Source organism: Cynocephalus volans, chromosome 3 (genome assembly GCF_027409185.1).
Source record: "Cynocephalus volans isolate mCynVol1 chromosome 3, mCynVol1.pri, whole genome shotgun sequence".
Lineage (NCBI taxonomy): Eukaryota > Metazoa > Chordata > Mammalia > Dermoptera > Cynocephalidae > Cynocephalus > Cynocephalus volans.
Window position 1 is genome coordinate 157,183,327 of NC_084462.1, and position 22,690 is coordinate 157,206,016.

At 48.1% G+C, this 22,690-nt stretch overlaps 1 protein-coding gene across 1 annotated transcript in view; it reads left to right on the forward strand.

The window, feature by feature from the left end:
* Nucleotides 1-22,690, forward strand: part of ESRRB (estrogen related receptor beta) — a 162,737-nt gene that overhangs the window by 110,884 nt on the left and 29,163 nt on the right. The window contains exons 2-3 of the mRNA XM_063090650.1: nucleotides 2,567-2,976; nucleotides 21,582-21,698. Of these exons, the coding sequence (XP_062946720.1) occupies nucleotides 2,567-2,976; nucleotides 21,582-21,698 (527 nt within the window). The remainder of the gene's footprint in view (nucleotides 1-2,566; nucleotides 2,977-21,581; nucleotides 21,699-22,690) is intronic.

Genomic DNA, 22,690 nt, shown 5'->3' on the forward strand with positions numbered 1-22,690 from the left:
AAATTGCCACCTGCCCTTGGTGTCCTTCAGGGTGGTCTGAGCTGTGAGGCTGGGGAAGGCAGTGGGGAATGGTGTGACCTGTCCTCTGCTGGGCGTGGCTGCAGGACTGCTCATCAGCTTTCCTCAGGGCAAATACTGCTTGTGCATCAGGGACAATCTGAGGTGGGCGGGCGGCATATAGTACGAGTACACACTACATAGTAGCTGCTATAATCACTGTTTATGTCAAGCGTATCTCTCGAAATCTCTGGAACTCTGAGGGCCAGGGATCTGGGGGCTGTCTCGCCCGGCAGCGTTTTTCACAGTGGGCCTGGGATGGTCCTGTGAAGAGCAGAACCTAAAGCAGCCATCAGGAGAGCAAGAGGGAATTAAAAGTTAGAAGCCTGTGGTCAGCTGTCCTCTGCCTGCCCCGTGGAAGGGCGTCTAGGGAGAAACTTGAAGGTACCGCCTGCACCTGCTCAGTGAGATTCTCCTCTGGGTGATGTCCTGCCAGGCTGATGGCATCTTCTGGGGACACACGACTGGTGGTTGCAGGGGAGGTGGGTGGCAGTGCCTGGGGAGATGACAGGGCACTAGCCAGAGATGTAAAAGGGCCGTGAGGAAACCCTCAACTGGGGGATCTTCTATTGACACAAAGTAGACTTGGGGCTTGTAGGAGAGGTGTCTCAGAGGACTCAGGGACATTTCAGAAGAGACCCAGCGGCCTCTATGTTCACACACTTTATTCCAGGAGATTGTAAACTTCTTGAGAATCCAAACCCTAGGCTCCCAGCATCTGACTGAACTGTCTGTGGGACAGGGAGTTCCCTATCCCTGGACATGTTCAAGTGTAGAGAGATGGGACCCCCCCGCCCGGACCCCCCCGCCCCCTTAGGAGGTGTATTAACTATGAAATCATGAGTGAGACCAGGGGCAGTGGAGTCCCCCCCCATCAGAAGATTGTACAGGGCCAGCCTGTGGCTCACTCGGGAGAGTGCGGTGCTGATAGCACCAGGGCCACGGGTTCGGATCCTATATAGGGATGGCCGGTTGGCTCACTGGGTGAGCGTGGTGCTGACAACACCAAGTCAAGGGTTAAGATCCCCTTACCGGTCATCTTTAAAAAAAACAAAAAAAAAAAAGAAGATTGTACAGACACATTTTGTAGTATTGGTGTGTGGCCAAGAATTGTGATGTGGGGGGTGGGTTTTGTGGGTGTGATAAGGCAGCCCCATCCCCAGGTGGTGACCAGTCCTTTCCTGGATAGGCTGCTCAGAAGAGGGGCGCTAACAAGCAGTGCTACTGTACCTCTGGGTGACATTGGAGGTAGGACCCTCCAGCACTGAGACCCTCCCTCCCACCCATGAGTTATCCTTCCATCAACAGGGTCTGCACTACAGATCTCTCCACTCTTTGCTGTTCTCTAGCATCTTTCCCTCTTTCCTTTCACCTGCTCCTCAAGCCTAAGCATGGGCCTCCTCTCTACCTCCACACAGGAAGCCAAGGGAATAAGGCAACATGTTGAGGCCAACACAGGGACAGGCGGATCCCGACCCAGGCCACCTGGCTCGGATCCCAACCCTCGCTGGAGCGTGGTCTGCAGCTGGGTCTCCCTGAACACACACCTTCATCTCCCTGCTGTGAGCTCAGCTGCTTTTCTTGTGTATGCTGAGAGAGGCAGAGGTCTCCTCCCTTCATGCCAGGAACTGGGGGTGGGAGGGTCACACCCTTGCCAAACCTCTCCTCCTCCCAGCATGGTTCTGGGAGGAGGGGCTTTTGGTTGCAGGAAGCATTCTGTTATCCCGCTCAGTGATCCTGCCATATTGGTAGTGCTCCTCAACTTTATGGGTAGGCAGGGAGGCCTAGAGGTTGGTGTGCAGGGTTGGGGTTGGAAGATCCCTCCTGCTTCCGATGGAAGCACAGTCTCTTGGGAGGCGGGTGGGCTGGGCGGAAGCCGGCCTGCTCCGGGGCTAGGCACGGAGATGAGAGAGGGGGCCTGGGAGCCGCCTTCCAGATGCACCTTCAGTTCCCAAGCCTGGACCAGAGGGCAGCCAGTTTGTCTGGTGCCTCTGCCACAGGCTGCCCCCTTGCCCTGGCCAGGTACCTCCGGTCCCAGTCTTGGTGATGGCAGGGTACAGAGGGAAGCTCCGAGCTTGGGTTTACCTGATCCCCCTGTGGGGCCATCATCAGGGCACTGGTGAAGGATACCGTGAAGTGGCCTACAGTCTCACTGTACCTAGAGTGCCTGGGCCCGGGCTTGGCGCTCCAGGACTGTTACATTGTAGCCACCAGGTATGAGTGTTATTGCTGTGCAGGAAGGAGGGCCAAATAGAACGGTTACCATCTTGTGTCACCCACAAGTCAGCAATTCGCAAAGACCGGGGCATGGAAGCTGAAGTTCACTGCTCAAAAGCTAGTTTGTTTCAGGACTCCGAAGGCGCTGGGAACGCCAGGGACTCGCCGGGGGCTGTGCCCCCGATGACCTCCGAGCGTGCTCTAGTCCCGGCGGGGCCTGGCGCGGAGCCCCGCCCGCCCCGCCCCGCCCGCCCGCCGCGCCGAGCTGACTTCGCGCGCTCTGTGTCCGCAGGCTGCTGAGCAGGATGTCCGCCGACGACCGCCACCTGGGCTCCAGCTGCGGCTCCTTCATCAAGACCGAGCCTTCCAGCCCGTCCTCGGGCATCGATGCCCTCAGCCACCACAGCCCCAGTGGCTCGTCCGACGCCAGCGGCGGCTTCGGCCTGGCCCTGGGCACCCACGCCAGCGGTCTGGACTCGCCGCCTGTGTTCGCGGGCGCGGGGCTGGGGGGCACGCCGTGCCGCAAGGGCTACGAGGACTGTGCCAGCGGCATCATGGAGGACTCGGCCATCAAGTGCGAGTACATGCTCAACGCCATCCCCAAGCGCCTGTGCCTCGTGTGCGGGGACATTGCCTCCGGCTACCACTACGGCGTGGCCTCCTGCGAGGCCTGCAAGGCCTTCTTCAAGAGGACCATCCAAGGTGCGTGCGGGGTGGCGCGGGGCCCGGGCGCGGGGGCGGGTCCAGCGGGAGACCCCCGGGCGTGCCCGGAGCTGCCGGGGCTGGGCGCCGTCGGAGCGGAGGTTGGGAAGGGCCCTTTTGCTAAAACTCGGGGTTTCTCATTCTGGGATTCTGGACAAGGGAGTTCACGGCAAGACTCTTGTTGAAATGATATGCACCCCCCAGAGGACACCCCGGAAAACCCTAAGAAAGTCCACCCCAGTGCCAAACCGTGGGTGCCTCCCACCAGCATGAGGACACTGTTTAGATGTGTGACCCTCAGGAAACTTGTTTTGGGAGGGCCAGCCCGTGGCTCACTTGGGAGAGTGTGGTGCTGACAACACCCAAGGCCACGGGTTCAGATCCCCTTACTGGTCATCTTTAAATAAAAAAAGAAAACTTGTTTTGGGAGACAAAAATAGCATCGTTTGCCCTGCGATTCCAGACCTATTGATATATAAAGAGTTGCCCACTTTATTACCTTTTTTAAGATGTGAATATTTTCTCATTGTAAAAGACTCAGGCCTGTGCAGATCCCAGTGTGGTCTGTCTTTTAGGCTTTTTTTTCAATGCATTTGCATATCAGGTGAGTCATGTTCTGATGGCAATGGTAGTGGCTGCTTCTATCTACGGGCACTAGAGTGAATCATTTTGATAAAGGTGTGCAAGAGCCCTGGTGGGTGCCTCTGCAAAGTCACCCGTAGGTAAGTGGGGAATAACAGTGTGTCTGCCCTCACAGGGCTGTTACCAAGTTCATGGCACAGACAGACTTCTCAGCACATGACAGCCATGATTCTTACTGCAGCAGGCCACGGACAGAGCACTTTCTGTGATTCACTCAGTAAAGTATCTATTGAGCACCTACTAAGTGCCAAGTATTGTTCTAGCTGCTGGTGGCAGGATAGACAAAAATCCCTGCCCACGCAGGTAATTGAGATGAGCCTATTCCATCCCACTGGGACAGAAACTGCAAACGAGACTGGAGATAACCCAGGGGACACCTGTCCTGCCCCAAATCAGATCCTTCATGCAGGGTCCTGCCTGGCTGTCCCAAGGATGTCCTCCCTTTCCCCTTCCCCCAAATCCCTTTTGGAAGACGCCAGCTGAGCTTCCCCAGGATGATTCTGTTCATTCATTCAACAGATGTTTATTTGTTTAAATTTCTTCAGATGACAGTCTACTTATTATACCAATGGAGAGCTTAGGACTGGGCATGTTTCCCATTCTGTATTAGTCGAAATGGTGTGGTGCATTGGCTGACCACCCAGGCTCCTGGGTCAGACAGTTCCATTCATTACCTTACAGGACCTTAGATAGGCTGCCTCATTTTCTCTCTGTGCTTCAGTTTTTTCATCTGTAAAGTGAGTTATCTTTGCTACCTCTCATAGAGCTGTTAAGATTAGTGATTTAATATATATATAAAACACTTAGAATATTCCCTAGCACCTAGTAAGTGCTAACTACATGTTTGCAATTATTATTTTCACTTTAACAATATCCCTTAAGACCATTATTACTAGAACGACATATAGTTTTATCTTACGGAACAGCTTTCATAATCTACATATACTTAAATATAACAGTATAATTATTATTTTGATCTAATAGGGTTTAGATTATTTTAGCTGTTTTAATTCTAAATGATATATATATATTTTTAAACATGACTGGTAAGGGGATCTTAATCCTTGACTTGGTGTTGTCAGCACCACGCTCTCCCAGGTGAGCCACAGGCTGCCCCTTATAAATGATATTTTTTAAATGGACCTTTAAAAAAAAAACCATGGTAAAATTCTGAGAATACAAACAGTAAAGTGAGTGTTCCTAAACCCTCAAACCTTAGTTCCCTTACCCATCCCAGAGGGAGCCATATCACCAACTTTGTCCAGCAAATATTTGTTGAGCACCTCTGAACACGGTGCTGGCCTCTGGGATATAAAAATGAATGCATCCTGGTCTTTTCCAGATTTATGGGAAGGCCCTGGGATCTCTCTGTTTGAAAAGCACTGCATCTTGATTTTAAGTCTCCTGCCTCGGCCAGTGGTGAGAACCTCCAGTCGAATGGTTTTCACACAAATCACCAGATATTTGACAAACATGAAATGTGTAAACCCATTTAAGTAACTGATACAGCAGCGTTTTCCTTCCAAATTCAGAACTAATGTTAGTGAGATAGTCATTATTTTAGACTCTTTGAGGTCAGTTTTTGAAAAATTGCTCTTTAGGAGGCAATCATATTCTTCTCTCCACATTGCTCTTAATGGGCTGGAGAATTCTGGATCAGATTTTCTGTAAGCAGAGGTTGGTGTATGTATATTACTGCACCCTCAGCAGAGGCCCAGGTGGCTGAGATATTCTCAGCAAGTGAGTTTACATGAGAGATTTGTAAATAGTCTTAATTATTTGCTACCACGAATAGGATAATGATCTCTTCGTAGAAGTCAAAAGACAAACAGCGGCATTTATGGAGTCAGAATTGAACTGCTCCTGTCTCTTCCCTTTATCATAAGAAGAGTTTTATATTTACAACCAGAAAGAGGCTTATATCCAGAACAGGGAAAAGTAAACTCTGAGGTTGACAGATTGCTCTGGTTATTTTATTAACTCTCTGGTTTTGTTCTAACAAAGATTTCAATTTTGTTGTTTCTAAATGAATAATTGTAGAAAATTTGGAAAAATAGAAAAAGTATAGAGGGGAAAAATGACCTATGATTGGACAAACAGAGACAAGCTGAGAGCTGAACGAGTATTTACTGAGCCCCTACTCTGAGTAACATACGGAGGGAAACAGGAGAGAAGAAAACATAGTTCTTGTCCCCAAGAAGTTGGAGTCTAAGGCTTAGTGCCCATGAGTCTGCAGGCAAGACACTAGGCTCCAACCAGAGTACAGTCTTCTAAGCAGCTACCCAATTAAGGAGAATATTTAGGCCTTTTTTTTTTTTTTTTTTTTGGTGGCTGGCTGGTGTGGGGATCCAGAATCAGGCCATTTTTAAAAAGTCCAGTAACTTGGGTGGAAGCCTTTAGTAATGGAGTGATCCATTCGCAACTGTGTGTACACACTTGGAAAACTCTGAAAATAATGCTAACCTTAGATCGCATGTCTGCTCAATCCAGTGTTTATACCAGTATGGGAAGGAATTTTGCAGAAACAAGGAAGTCATGATAGAGAGAAAGTCCTCAGTCAGTCCTTCTACAAATATTGAGCACTCACCATGTGCTCGGCTGTGCTAGGTGCTAGCACATTGAGGGTGGGGAGGGGAAGAGGGAGTAAACTGAGGTCCCCCTGCAGGCCGGCCACTGGTTTTTGTAAATCAAGTTGTGTTGAAACACAGCCACACCTGTTCATTTACATATTGTCTGGCTGCTTTGGAGCTACAACAGCCGAGTTGAGTAGTTGCAGGAGAGACCTGGCCCTTTACAGAGAAAGTTTGCACCCCTTTGTGCTACAGCATTGAACAAGGCACATTCAGTCCCCCTGCTCTCTGAGGCTTACAATCAACCCCTAGTAGTGCATGGTAAGTGTTTATTCCAACTTTGCCCAATTCTGTGCTGTGAAAGGGAATTTGTTGTTTGTGCTGGGGGCTGTGGCCCTATTCACTGAGACTAGATGAGCTAAGAGATAGACAAAGGCACCTTTCTGAAGGGGTAAAATGGCTCCAGGGCCAGGGAGATAGACCTCAACCTGACTGAATTTACTAGCATAGCTAAAAAAAAAAAAAAATGTGCCCATCCAAGAGGATCGGCCAGCCCTGCAGGCACAGAAAAGAAGAGAGACTTAGGCAAAGGTACCACTCCCAAGAGAAGGGAATCTTAGCCTAGGGACAGTCTGATGCGATTAAACATTCAGTTTATCTGATTAATATCCTTCTGATGATGGTGTAGTTCCCTGTAGGTCTTCTGCAAGGAGTGAATTGCTGGTTAGGCAGACAGATCAATTTCTCCTTGTGTTTGTTCTGTCCTTGCATTGCGCTGGCATTGCTGGGCGTATACATCAGGCTCCTGAAGCTGGGCAATGGGAGCCCACCCCTGAGATGGAGCCTCTTTCTGTGGCTGGCAAAGTCAGGCTTCCGAGTCTTAGGGCTGAGTGACAGGTTCTGTGATGCTGACCTCACAGTAGTGAGTACCAAAGCAATGGGGTGGTCTCTTGGGGAACAATCAGGGGGCTTTTTCAAAGCTGTACTTCCAAACCTTGACCTTGTCACCCCGTCTCACTCTCAGCAATGGCTCTGCCTCCTATTTCATTGAGAAACTAGAAGCTCTGCCATGGGGAACTTCCTCAACTTGTTGCCGCCAAACCTGCCAAACCTACCCACTCTCTCCCGTATCTGTGGTTTCTTTGTTTGCTGATTCCACAGTTCTTTATTGTCACTCACGCACTGCTGGGAGAGATATCTCCCACCCTAGGCTCGGCCCGCCTCTCAGGCTTTGGATCCTTTCTCCTCCCCTCTTCCCAGAGACCCTCCACCCCCTTATCTCCTCCCCTTTGTCTTTACCTTCTCACTTTCTAGTCTCCTTCCTCCCTTTCATCAGCATTTAAATACCTCTAGTGTCTCCGGTCTTAAAAAACAAAAAATCCCCTCAATGCTCAGCTTCCAGTGTCCTCCCCCCTCTTCCTCCTGTCAGTTCTTGACCCACCTTCTGTGCCCAGTATCTTCCTTCTCATGCCCATGGCTTCAGTTGTCTCTGAATTGCATAACTCTTGCCCTCAACCTCTTCCACAGGTTCTGGTTCCTTTAACATCCAATGAACGTTTCCACTTGGATGTCCCAGAGGCACCCAAAACACACCATGTGCTAAATGGAAGCTCTGTCTCTCCTGTCAAACATTTTTTCTTGGGTTCCCAGTTGAGTGCCTGCATCACCCCTCCAGTGTTTAAGCCAGAAACGTAGGCCTGCTCCTTAAACCTGTTCCTGCCCTAGTGCCCACCCCCCACCCCAGACTAACATCCCAGCAAAGTCCTGTTCATTCTCCCTCCTCCCATAGCTCCTGACTAAGCAGCATCTCTCCATGCCCCCGTTCCAGTCCATGCCACCACTGACCACAGAAGCTTCCTAACTGTTGTTCTATTGTCAGGCTCACCCCTTCCCCAGTCTGCCGGAGAGACCTCGCTGAACACACATCTGACCATGTCATTCTACTGTCTTGCTTGTGGGTAGGATCGAAGCTCTAGAACATGACCAAGGATGCCCTCTGGGATTGCCCCACATCTCATACCACTCTCCCTTGCATGCTACAGGTCAGCTTGACCGCTCTAGTTTCTAGTTTCCAGAATTTGTCACAAGCTTTCAATTTCTAGATTTTGCACATACTCTTCTCTCTGTACTCCCATCTCCCAACCTCCAGCCCCTACTTTTGTCTGTTAGCTCTCAAGTTAGCTGGCATTTCTTCCAGGAAGCCCTCTCTGACTCCCTTCTCTCATTTGACATAGGTAACACCCTTCCTGGATGCTTCTATAAATCCTCCCCATCACACACCAGCCCTCATCACACTGTGTGGTTATTGCCAGTGCGTGTCTGATACCTCAAGAAGATTACAAGCTCCTAAGGGTTACATTTGCCTTAATTTTCACTTAACCCCACAACCTCTCAGGAAGACACATAGGATGTTTTCAACGTGCCTGAAGGCAAGGCAATCCCAAACAAAGTGATCCCCCATTTTCCCAATGAGGACAAACCAAAGAAGTCTGGCCAGTTTGCATAGATAACCTTTTAGGGATCCAGATAAAATAATCAAATGTCTGCTTATAACAATTTATCAATTTTAGTTAAGTTACACTTGCAAAGCAAGAGTTATCAGATTTTTCATATGAATCTTTGATAAAACTGTCTCTATCTTCTCTAGAGCTACTTTTTGAGTCATTTTAATGCAGTATTTCAGAGTACACTGTCTTCAGTTCCATCCTAGTTGAGATTTTATGAGTATGTATGTGCTACTGTCCCTTAAAAATTTTTTTAAGCCGTAAGTACACTCTAGACCATCAGGACAGTTGTTTTTATTTGTGTCAATTTACAATCATGATTTCCACAATGTATCAGGTACTACACAACTTTTGACACCTAACGTTTGTAACTGTAAGATCATATTCCTGGGAATAACTAAATTTGTGTTAAATTTCTTTACTCCCTTTGTTACTGATTCGCTTGAGTGACTAGAATTAACTGAGGTCTTAGGGCAATGTGTCTTCCCAAATGGTAGTTTGTTATTTAGTACCAAGTGATTGACATATAGCATCTCTAATATGAGATCTTATAAAGACTCAAATATTAAGCAACTTCCTCTTTTCTAAAGGACAATATTGGGGAATACCTCTGCCTTACATTTGGGCTTATGAAGTAGTTGTTCAGTTCTCTGAATATTTATTAAGCACCAACCATTGTGCTAGGAGCTGGGGATAGATAAGAGCTGTGGCCCCTACCCTGGTGGTCTTGCATTCTAGGAGGGAAAGCAGACAATAAATATGATAAATAAAGAATCAAAGTGACAGACTGAGACAGGTGCTGTGAAGGCAAAACAGTGATGATGACCAGAGAGTGAGAGAGGGGTCTAATTCAGATGGAAGATTAGGGAAGCCCATGCTATAAGGGAGCTTTTTGGGGGGGGCTGCTGGCCTGTATGGGATCTGAGCTCTTGACCTTGGTGTTATCAGCACAACACTCTACCGATTGAGCTAACCAGCCAGTGTGTGAACTGTCAAAGTTCACACCCGTGAAGGAATCCTGGGACCAGCATTCTAGGCAGAGGAACCAGCGAATGTGTTTCAGGACCCAGAAGGAGGGCCAGTGTGGCTGGCTGAGAGAAGGCCAAGTGGAAGGAGATGGGGCTGGAGAGCTTGGGCAGAGTCTAGGGGCCATGGTGAGTGCCGCACTTGGCTTTTCTTCCAGGTGGAAGGGAAGCTATTGACAGATACATGATACATGGCTGTGCGGAGGGTAGAGCCAGTCTGTGCCCCTCCCTGAGTTCCCAAGGCACATGGCCAACTTCCCAGGTCACTGTGAGGCCTTTCGAGCAGTTCCTAGGGTCTGTGACTTAAAACAAGAAAGAGCAAGTGTTTCCGTTCACCTGAGGCCCTCTTGAAGGCTTGGAAAGAAAATCCCCAAGGCGAGGGACAGAGGGATGATTGATGGGTTATTCTGCCTTGGACTGCCTCCAGGCCTTTTGTCATAGAGAACACCGCTGGGGGTGTCTCGGGGGACACAAGACAGTGGTGTGGAAACAAAGCCCAGGAGCGGGTAGGAGTCAGGAGGGGGGTGCTGGTCCCAGCCCACTGACCCACCAGCCAGCTGACCTTGGGCAGGGACTTAGGTCTTCTGGCCTCAGTTTTCCCATCTATACAAAAAGAGTCAGTTAAACCCAAGAAACGTTACCTATGTACAGGGCACTGGGGGAATTATGAGAAAAACAAATCATAATTCTTTCCAGAGACACGGTCAGGGTGCAAGCAGAATGTGGGCAGTCTGTGACTCAAGTGACACCGAGTCCAGAGGAGGGCAGGGAGGGCTTCCCAGAGGAAGGGGCACTTAGGCAGGAGTGGAAAGTAAACATGCTCAGCAGAAAGAACAACAAGGAGGGCCCACAGGAATTGAGTGTTCTCTACCCAGGAGAGTAGGGCCAGTGGGGGGGATGGGCTGGAAAAGCAGCGTGGGACTGCTTTACAAAGGGCTTCGCAGGGTGTGTAAGGAACAGTAAGCGATAATTGTTCAGATTTGAGGGCTATTTAACCTGGCTTAGAATCCCAACTTTAAAATTCTTTAGTTGTATCACCTTGGGCAGGTGACTCAGTTTTTCTGAACCTTAATTTTCTTATCATCATTAAAATGGGGCTAATAAATAGTTCCTGTCTCTAGAGCATTACTGCAAAAATTAAATAAGATATGCATGTAAAGTGTGTAACTTAGTGTCTGAAATATGATAACCACAAAACAAACAATTTTGTTATTTATGCTTAGCAACAGGAAACCATTGAAGGTTTTTGTGCAGGGAATTAATGAGATCTTTTAGTAAGATAATTCTGGTACTGATAGGAATGATGATTTGGAAGCCCGAGAATGTAGGCACAGGGACACCGGTTAGGAGGTGATTTTTTTTTTTTTTTCAAAGATGACGGGTAAGGGGATCTTAACCCTTGGCTTGGTGTTGTCAGCACCATGCTCAGCCAGTGGGTGAACCGGCCATCCCTATATAGGATCCGAACCCATGGCCTTGGTGTTATCAGCACCGTGCTCTCCCAAGTGAGCCATGGGCCAGCCCCAGGAGGTGATTTTAACAGTCCAGTTAAGAGGTCTACTTAATAGTTCAGTTAGGAGTATCCAGTGACAGAAGGGCTAAAAGGAGAGGTTAGGCTTGAGGAACTTTCAAAAGTAGATTTAGAATTAAAAGTATATAGTGACTGGATTATGGAGACTGAGGGAAGGAAGGCACTTAGATTTCTAATTTAGGCTACTAGGGAGGTGGCGAGGCCATTGAGGGGGGGACTTAGAATGCATTTGCATTCATTATCCATTCAACAGATATTAGTCAGGGGCCAGACATCATATTTGAAATATAGAAAAGGAAAGACGTAACAATCCATTGCTAATAAGCATACAGTTCAGAAGGGGGGACAACATGCAAAACCCTGGTTGTGAAACACTGAGCCAGTTGCTTGAAGAGGTGGGAAGGAGCATGAGATAAAGTTTTGGATGGGTGTTGAGTTTGATCTGATTGGTTTACGGAGACCCTGGAGAGTTGGAAGTCAGCACCTAGAGCCCTGGAGTGGGGTTTGGGGTCTAATGAGATCTCGGCAGTGGTTCTCAAATTGTTGCCCCCAGGCCAACAGTCTAGGCATCACTGGGAGCTCTTTAGAAATGCAAATTTTGGGCCCCACCCCAGGCTTACGGAATCTGAGACCATGGGGTCAGGGTCCAGCAATCTGATTTAACACGCCCTGCCCTTTGGGAGATCAGCTGTTCTGAGGAAAGCTCTTGAGGGGAGGGGGCAGGGGAGGAGGGACCTTGGTGAACCGAAGGGAAGTAGGAGGAGCCTTGACTTGAACGGAGGCTGAGAACCGTCATAACATGCACGTTTCCCTCATGTTACATCTCAGCATTACGCTGCGTGTCACATTTACTGTCGGCCAGGTGATGGCTCTGTGATGGTCGTAACTGCCCACACATGCACATCAAAACTTGTGACATGGGGACCAGTGGCCTGAGACAGCAATGGACACACTCTTAAGAAAGGGCATTATCACTTCCTTTGTTAGCAAAGAGGACAGACAATTCTGTGGAAAAACATAAAAACACGATGACTGATAAAAAATGATTCAGAAGAGTCAGACTCTTTAACAGAGGAGACGTTTTGGCAATATCTTAACCAATTTATTTTTCTTATATTTTCTTTTTCATGTATGCATAAGAATGCTATGTGATCATATCTACGTCTCAACAACTTTATTTATTTATTTATTTGATGAATGGTAAGGGGATCTTAACCCTTGACCTGGTGTTGTTAGCACCAGGCTCTCCCAAGTGAGCTAACCGGCCATCCATATATGGGGATCTGAACCCTTGGCCTTGGTATTATCAGGACCACACTCTCCCAAGTGAGCCACAGGGGGCCCCATAAACAAATTTAAAATAAGAAAAAAATGAAGATGCTATTGATAGAAAGCACAGTCATAGTTTAATTGGCAGATTCTTTTTTTCTTTCTCGGTAGTACATAAAATAATGGGGCATCTTACCATCCAAAGCATCTTATTTATTTATTTATTTTGGTAGCTGTCTGGTATGGGGATCCAAACCCTTGACCTTGGTGTTATCAGCACCATGCTTTAAACAAAAACTGAGCTAACTGCCAGCCCTATCCAAAGCATCTTAGAGTGGATGAAATACATGTGGAAGTGGTCAGAGGTGTTGCAAGAGTCCCTACAGTGAGAGGGGAGATGAAATCTAACGTTATTCTGTTTTAATGTGGGGCGGGGGTCGGGGGGAAGGATGGGTGTCTGCTGCTTCAGGAAAGACCAGGAGAAGACAATTGCATTTGGTAACTGGAAGGTCACTGTTGTGGAATTCTATGACTCTCTGGGTGCGGTTCCTGCTTTCAATGCATTTGTATCCATCATTCATTCAACAGGTATTAGTCAGGTGCCAGGCACTGTACTTGAAACACAAAAATGGCAGACATAACAATCTATCCCTAATAACCTAATAACACACAGTTCAGAAAGGGGGACAACATGCAAAACCCTGATTATGAAGCACTGGATGGGGTGGTGGGAAGGAGCATGTAAGCCCACCTGGGACGGAGGGAAGAAGGTGTCACGGAGAAGGGCATGTGAGAGCCGAGGTTCCAGGGATGTGGAAGAGTGCCAGGAGGATGAATCAAAGAGTTCCAGGTAGAGGGAGGTATGAGAGGTCTCAGGGGCTCCAGGGGATCCATGAACTACTTACTGGTAGTTCAGGGTTACTGGAGCCTACAAACTGGGACACCTAGGTGGGGGCAGGTTAGGGTGCACTGGTGGTAAGTGGCCAGATCCTAAAGGGCCTGGTAGGCTTTGCCCTGGACTTTAGATTTCATTTTCCACACAGTGGGGAGCAGTTGGAGAATTTCTTAAATTTACATTTTAAATTAATTTTTAACTCTTATCAAAATAACGTGTGTGCATAGTTTAAAGAGTACTCATAAAATAGAAATATAAATGTTATGACGAAAGATAACAGTCCTCTACCCTACCCATTCTCCCCAACCCCAATCCAGAGTTAACATTTAAAAGATTCTTTTTTTTAGCATTTATCTACTTAGTTACTAATATTATGATTTTACAGCTATATTTACTGACTTAGCAGTATTGATGTTATTTCTTGACTTTCTGTTATGGAAGAGGAAGTGTTAGCTCCAATTACACAATCCATCCCAACACTCACACACGTACACACACTTTTCATCTTCCCATGGTCCCAATATGTTTCAATCACCATTTTTGGTTAAATCTAGTTTCCTGTTGCTAATTCCTTCTTGACATGTCCTTCACTATTCCCGTGTTTTCTGGATTCTACCTTCTTTTTTTTGGTTCATTCCCTTTTTTGGGGGTGGGGGAGCACTTACTCCATGAGCACGCTGGAAAGGTGCAGGACAGGTGCAATTGTTGATACCTCGTATGTGTGTAAATGTCTTTATTCCATCCTTTCAACCCTCATATTAGATTCATATCTTGCTTTGGTACAGAAGTCTAGTTAAATAATTAGAAAATGCATATTTTAAGAAACAATTTTCTTACCCCCCCCCCGAGTTCAGAAGTTTATTTTATTTATTTTATTTTATTTTATTTTATTTTATTTTTATTGATTATGCATATTCACCTTTAGCTATTCTAGGTCCTTCACATTTCCGTATACATTTTAGCATCAACTTGTCAATTTCTGCAAAAAAGGAATAAACAAAAAAACTCCTTGGAAGACAAAAAGAAAATGCATTTTTGAGGCCTTACTCTTTTCCAGACACTGTGCTGGGGGAATTGCAGCGAACAAAGCAAACAAAAAACAAGATAAATAAATGAAGTCAGGTGATCAGTGCTCACTAGAAAAAAAGAGCAGCAAGTATGTGTAGGAGGTGTGCGGTGCACATAGGGGCTTTTTTTCTTAGAGTTTTAGATATGGTGCCCAACCTTATTCTGGATACTTTGTATTTGACTTGTTTACTATCTGGAAGTTTTTAGGGTTCTTCCTTTGTCTCCCGTGATGGAAGTTTTATGATAAAAGTCTGTGTTGTGCATCGTAGGTCTTTTTATTATCTTATTTTCTTACCTTTTTGTCTTGAGATAATTGTAGAGTCACATGCAGTTTTAAGAAGTAATACAGAGACCTTATATATACCCTTCAGGCTGTTTCCCCAAATGGTTACATCTTTTTGTTTTTTTTAATTTTAACATTTGCTTGTACATATTTGTGGGGTACAGTGTGTTGTTTCAGTAACATCTTGAATAGCTATTGTACAGCATCACAACCAGGAAGTTCAAATTCACATTGATACAATCTACCAACTTTATTCAGGTTTTCTGGGTCCTTGCATACTCATTTGTTGGGGGGGGGGTTCCATGCAATTTTGTCCCCATGTGCATTCCCACCACAGTCAAGGTACAGAACAGTTCCATCATGCGGGATTCCTGGTGCTGCCCTCTTATAGCCACAGCCACTTTTCTTTCCCCGCCTCTCCCTGACCCCTGGTGGCCACTGATCTGTTCTCCACCTTTATGATTTTTTTTTTTTTTTTTTTCAAAGATGACCGGTAAGGGGATCTTAACCCTTGACTTGGTGTTGTCAGCACCACGCTCAGCCAGCGAGCGAACCGGCCATCTGTATATGGGATCCGAACCCGGGGCCTTGGTGTTATCAGCACCGTACTCTCCCGAGTGAGCCACGGGCCGGCCCCACCTTTATGATTTTGTCCAAGTCTTTTTTCATTCATTCTTCTGGGCTCTCAGCAGCCCCTTTCGCCTGCAAACTCTCATATTCTTCAGGTCTTAGAAATTTTCATTCCTCTCCTCTTTCTCTCCTTTTTTTCCTCCCTCCCTCCCTTCTTTCTTCTCTTTGGGATAACTCAAATTTATCATAAACTTTTTCTTTATAGTTTTCTCTTTCAAAACCCCTAATGACTTCATGTTGGACTTCCAGGACTAATCTCCTAATTCTTAACACCTTTTGAAGCCTGTTGCCCATTTCTTTGATTTTTGTTCTCTTCTGGAGTAGCTCCTCAGCTCTTCTTTTGAATTTTTGTGGCTTTTGTATTTTTTAATTTCTACAAGCTCCATTTTCTGCTTACTTTGTATTGTGTGCTGTTCTTGTTTCATGACACAGTGTTTTTTCTTTTCTCGATTCAGTACTGATTATTGCTTTTTGAGGCTTTTGTTTATGCTTCTCACTTTGTCCTGGTTTTCTCCCTCATACTTTTTTCCCTCCTGTTCATTTTGGTTTGTTTTTTCTTGTTGAAGCCTTTGTGGCTCTCATAACAGCACGCTCTAACCAACTGAGGTAACTGGCCAACCCAATCTGTGGCTGTCTTAAATGCAAACAGGGATAAAGAGCTTATTGGAAACGCGCTCTCTCTCTCTCTCTCTCTCTCTCTCTCTCTCTGTGGGGTGGGGGAGAGGTGTGGGGAAGAGCTCAGACAGAGGGGAAGGGGCGTTCTGTTTGTTTATCTCTATCTGCTGGGTCTGGCTGGTTAGTTCAGTTGGTTAGAGCTTGGGCCAGGTAACACCAAGATCCAGGGTTCGTTCCATATACCAGCCAGCTGCCAAAAACAGAAAAGAGGGAAAAAAGCAGTTTCCACGTATGGGCCAGCCGCCAAAAAAAAAAAAGTTTTATCTGCTGGTCTTTTCTCTGATGCTTAGTTTCTCTAGAGAAGAATCATATCAATACCTGTGTTGTGGGGGTGTACATGTGGCTGCTGGAATTCTGGGAGTGGGCTTAGAGAGTGGGGCTGAGTGGTCTCACTGTTCGTGTGCAATATTCATCCTTTCTGTTTTCAGCCTCAGCTTCCCGTCTGCCCTCAGATGAGCCTAGGGTCCCTGAGTCCAGAAGGTCACTTTTCATATTCTCTAAGATTAAGTCAGCTTCCTCTTGTACAGGTTGGGGAGGGACACTTGGCGGCCACGTGGAATGGGATACAGACTTCCAGCAAGTTGTGTTTTCAGTCCCAGCCTCACACTTTGTTCTGCTGTACTTTGAGTCTTCAGTGCCTGAGGCTTTCTGAGCTTCTGTGGTACACATGGCTTATTTCTTATCGGGATCCCTTCCTTTAGCTACTTAGGTTTGTCTGTCCTTCCTCCATTGACTGATACAGTTCCCACTCCTGTGCTGACATTTAGTGGGCTTTTGGGAAGACCTGTAGACATGTGTGTTCAGTGTGCCATGATGGACCAGAGAGCCACTGAGGGGTTTTGTCTAGGAAAGTTTTTATATCCCTCCAGGGGTGATGTGGAGAATCCACTGGAAAGGGGTGTGGAGACAGGAGGCCAGTGCATTACGGTGGAGGCGCGGGGTGATGAGTGTGCAAGCCAGGGCTGTGGCTGCAGGGAAGGAAGGAGGAAATGGCAAGGAAGCAGGATGAAAAGGATCTTAGGAGGAGAGAGGGAAGAATCAGGATGCCACCCTCAGGGTCTTACTTGGGGCAAGGTGGCCAGTTGTCCCTTCAATGAAATAAGGGATACAGTCAGCGACCCCAGGTGGGAACAGCCAGCAGGTAGGTGGGTATAAGCAAGTGAGCAAAGCTAGTGGATCTTGCTGCAGATCTCTGCCGGTTGCGTGATTGCAGAAGCCAGTGGCATAAATGAGATTATCCAGCTAGTAAGGAAGGAGGAGGGAAGGGTGGAGAGGGAAGACAGTGGGCAGCACAGAGATGAAAGGATTAGTCTCTGTCCTCCAGGGGAGATGCTTAAGCGATTGTCAGCCCAGTCCTCTCACACCAGCCACTGGCATTGGGGGCCATTCAGGCTTGGATGCTGGGCAGCAGCCTTTGAACCGACAGGTTCCCAAGAGCTGTTCATCTAAGCTTAGCCACCCCCATCCCTGAGCCTGGGGCAGGGCTGCCCTGCTCACTTGCAGCTGTTCATGGACAGCTGATGGGATGTCCCTGGGATTTCCTTCTCCTGGGCAGCCCAGGATCAAAGAGCGTGGGTGGTGGTGATTACCCCTCTGCCTTGGGGTCACACAGACATCCAGGTCAGAGTCTGGGTGTGGTGTGCCTGCCTCCCCCCAACAAGCACAAGCAGCATCCTCTCAGGTCTAGCTCTGGGAGGCAGATCTCAATGTTCTTAAATGTTAGGATGGGTGGCTAGCCTCAAATCTGACACCTAGAAAAGGCTTATCCCAGAGTCCTCTGGCTGCATCTGCCCTGGCAGACCTGCCTGAATGTCAGAGCAGGCAAGTAACCTCGGTTGCCTGCTTGCCAGTGCATGAGCTTCACTAAGCCCTTTCCATGCTTCCGTCACTGAATCTATACAACTTTATGAGATGGGAATGTACTGAACCCATTTTATAGATGAGGAAACTGAGGCTCAGAGAAGTTAGGTAACTTGCCTAAAGTGGAGTCTGTACTCCCAGGTTAGAACCCTGAATTTATCCTGGCAGTTGGCTGTGTCCCTGTCCTGTGAGAGACCACCCCCAAAACCTGCCATACTTTGGCTTGTGTGTGTGCATGCGCGTGTGCCTGTGCCACTGATGTCCCCTCCCTGTTTCTTTTTTTTTTTTTCTTTTTTTTTAAAGATGACCGGTAAGGGGATCTCAACCCTTGGCTTGGCGTTGTCAGCACCACGCTCAGCCAGTGAGCAAACCGGCCATCCCTATATAGGATCCGAACCTGTGGCCTTGGTGTTATCGGCACCGCACTCTACCGAGTGAGCCACGGGCCGGCCTCCCTCCCTGTTTGTGAGCTCTTGTATACTCCCCTAGAGACCACAGGAATTCTGATGAACCCTGTTTCTGAGCTCCTGTATACTCCCCTAGAGACCACAAGAATTCTGATGAATTAATCGTATCACTTTATCAAGGAGGCACTTACAAAAATTGCAAGGCAAGGCCACCAGCCTGGTTTTGCTGGCAGCCAGCCGCTGAGGCCATAAAACAAATTGGAAGGAACAAAAATAAATAAATAAAATTAGAACTCTCTCTCTCTCACACACACACACACACACAAACACATGCAGGGTCAAGAGCTGCTCAAGACTTGCTGTTTGCACTCAGTCCTCTTGTCCTGGAAGAGTACCAGTGCTAAATCCACATGTCTTGACACACACACATCCCCCTTTCCCCCAGCAACCTCCTGTGACAGGCTGGCCGTGCAGCTGTGAGCAGGGCACGGGGAAAGTGACAGTGTGCAAGCCACATCCCAAGGCAGCACCGGGTGCTCACTGCAAGGCAGCTCAGAGCAGACTCTGGAACTGACTGCCTGGGTTCACGTCCTGCTCTCCCTCTGTAAGATGGAGAAAATATGTTTATCTCCACGGTTGTTAGGAGCATTAGACACTCAATGTATGTAAAGCAGAACTGTAGCTGCTCCATAAAAAAACACTTGCTGGGTTAGCCCTCAGTGTGCACTGGGCACCTACTGTGTGCACTTGGACTGGGTAGAGGAGACAGACAGTTACAACACAGGCGACGGAGGCGGCAGAGGTTGTCAGCCCAGGGAAGGAGCACCTCCCCAGGTGGCACCTGGAGATGTGGCAGGCCGAGCGATGGGCTTGTTCTGAGCCAGGAGCCAAGGTCTGGAAGCCCAGGAGGTTACTGAGTTCCAGGAACCAATAATTATGCAGAGTGACTGGGGATGAGGGCAGGACCAGATTCTAAGGAGCCTTCTAAGCCGTGGTAAAAATGTGGATGAATTAGTTTATGTATGTGTTTTTTCCTGTTTATCTTTTTGATTTTACCATGTTTATGTGAATATTGAAATTATTTCCCAAGAAGCCTCACAAGCCAGAGTGCTGTAAGAAGTGGTTAGGATTAGATAAAAGATGTAAAGGGCCCAGGGGTCTTCATCCCTTCCCCTCGTGTAACCTGCCCTCCCGCACAGAAAGTGACCTCCAGCCCCCTCCCTGCAAGGAGTGGGGAAATATGACAGGGAGAAAGGTGGTGCCAGCTGGGCTTGAGGGAGAGAGAGGAAGAGAATAGTCACCTGTCACCTTTGGAGAGTCTCTGGGGACATCAGTTTCCTCACCTGTGCAAATGGGGACAAGAACACTGAGCTGTTGTGAATACTCAATACAATTGGGCACGTTGTAATGGGGACTCGATAATTTTACTACTTGGAAGCACTTTGTAATGGTGGAACATGGTCATGCCTGTTCCCAGAAAATCGAGTAGTAAGTGGTTTCCAGATCCTACATGGGGAGGCTGTGGCCCAAGGACACTCTCCTGCCTGACTGGTCCCCACACTACCTCAGCTGCTGGTTGGCAACAGGCCTGATCTTGAGGGGTGGCATTTTTATTTCCCCAAGCTGCTTGTGAGATGCAGGTGTGGCCCTGGGTAACTCTCTTCAGCTCTCTGAGTCTCAGTTTCTTGGTCTGTATGCTGGGGCACTGATGTGCCTGCCTCAGGGCTGTGAGGATCAAGGCAGCTGGTGCAGATTATGCGCGTAGCAGGTGCACAGTAAATCTTAGCTGTTACTACTGTGAACTGGAGATGGGGTTAGGTGTGGGGGACTAAGAGGATAGACAGGCCTCAGACTTCTCCCTGCTCCCTCAGGAGGTGGGTGTCTGGGTGGGCGTGGGAGGATAGATTTGTTCTGGTTCAGAGATTCTGTTCTGAAAACCACAGGCTCAGGCAGACTCCGACTTTGGGACAGGAACCAAATTGGCAAAATAACCATGAAACATCCCTGTGCCACACCGCTGTCTTTCATCTGTATCTTCCCACTTTCTTTACCCTCGTCCCCTCGTTGCCCTTCCTTCCACCACCAGGCAAGTTATAGGTGCGCAGCACAGACTAGTGAAATAAGTGTGGACAGGCTAGAGTTTGTAGGCTGGATGCTATGCCCCCATATTAGAAGGGCAGCCACAGCCTCTGACTAGACCATAAGCCCTCCCAGGAAGGGGCACCGAAAAGAGAAAGAGACCTCCCCAGTGCATTTAAAGGTCAGTTCCACCTCAATAAGACCCGCGTGTTTATATTGCACAGAAACTCTTGTACAGCTCGGGTTTCTCATCTGTAAAATGGGGTAGTATTAGCACCCACTTCGCAGAATTGCTGTGAGGAAGGATTCAGTAGATTGTTCATCCAGCACATTCTTCTTGCCTGCCCTGTGTGTGGCGGGGCTGCTCTGAGTGCTGCTGGAGGCTGGGGAGCGCGGCACGAGCTCTTGCCTCGTGGGGCTCACACACAGACTACTGGCAGCATGGGGTCAGGTTCGTGGTAGCCATTATTATAACCATTTAAGGGGTGACCTGCAAAATTAATCACACATTCCCTCTGCCGTAATGGATTATGCTTATAAAATGAATATCTTGCGTTGACTAGCACTTTACCATTTTTAAAGCAATGTTCCACACAAGGTCTTCTTGCTTAATCCTTTGTTAGTTGATAGCACAGTTTTGCAGATAAGAAAATTGAGACTAAAGGGATTTCCTCAAGGTCAGCAAAGATGGGTGGTCTGGGGCTCCCCAGTGGGTGACAGAGTCCAGGTTTTGATCCCTGTGGGCTCAGAGTTTCCCAGAAGCTTTTCCCACATGTTGGGGGCTCCAGGCTGGAGGCCAGGGGGGCCAGTGGTGGTGATCTGCATTGTTCTGTCAGCACAGGGGGCGTTCTCTTCCTGGGATAAATGCCAGCCCAGTGAGTTTTGATAACCTAGCCCAGTGGTGGCTTCAAAAATGATGGGTGACCATTCTCAGGGCAGTGTTTCTCCAAGTGGGCCCAGACCTGTGAACTGGAGTCTCTGTGTGGAAGAGAGCTGGAAACAACCTGACAAGCACCTCTGAGGGCCTGCTTTGAGAGCCACCACCCCATGGGACCCTTGGAGTGGGGAGACTTGTAGGTCCGGCTAATTAGTCCTCATCCAGCCTTTCAGCAGCGTATTGGGCCCTGGACATGGGCACCTGGCAACCCTCTCTGTGTCTGGTTTCAGGGAACATCGAATACAGCTGCCCAGCCACCAATGAATGCGAGATCACGAAACGGAGGCGCAAGTCCTGCCAGGCCTGCCGCTTCATGAAATGCCTCAAAGTGGGGATGCTGAAGGAAGGTAAGGGCCTGCGGCCACTCTGGGGTCGGGGCGAGGCTCTTCTCACTGGGAGTTTCAGGCCCCTGAGAGATGCCCCCAAGCTGAGGACCATCCCCAGGGGCAGCGCACGTGAGCAGCTTCCTAGAAGTCCCTCTTGCATGGGTGTAAGACCCCCCAACCCAGGGTGCCCATCTGCTCCCACACCCTGCAAGCCGCCTTCCAGCCACAGCTCCGAGGTTGTTTGAAAATTCTCTATTACGGATCCTTCGGGTACTCCTGACCCCACTTGGGCCCTAGACAGGTGACTTGGCACTCGGAAAGCCCTCCTTTGGGGCAAGCCCCCTCTCCACCCTGGAAGGTGTAGGCTTGAGAAGCTGTTTTACCCCCCAGTGCCTCTAAGAATTTGGGGGTGGAAAAGGCAGAGACATTAAGGCCCAGAATGGTAAATCAGGTACTCCACACCTGCAAAAAGGGCCCTTGTTTGCAGGTAGACAGGACAGAGCTCTCTCCTTGAGAATGCTTTCCCTTCCCTGCTCTACCCCCATCCTCTCCCTTCCCTTTCTCTCCCTGTCGTGTCTCTTTCTCTAGAGCTGCACCGTCCAGTATGGCAGCTAGAGCTACATGTGGCTCCACTGAGATGTGTCCTCAGTGTGTAAACCACATGCTGGATTTTGAAGACATCATGAACGATAAAAGGCAGTGTAAAATATGGTAGTGATAATTTTTTAAAAATTGATTGAATGCAGAAATTATAATATTCTGGATATATTGGGTTAACTGAGACACATGAAGTTAACATCACATGCTTCTTTTTACCTTTAATGTGGCTGCTAGGAAGTTAAAGTGACACGTGGCTCATTATTGGGACAGCTGCTCTAGGTCTTCTCCTTCCTCACTTTCCCTATTGATCTGCTCAGTTTGATGATCCTTGTGTTGTGGATGGAGTGTTGTGTGCACGCGTGCAGGCGTGTGGGAAGCCAATAGAAGTTCTTAGAGATCAGCTTTCATGCTTC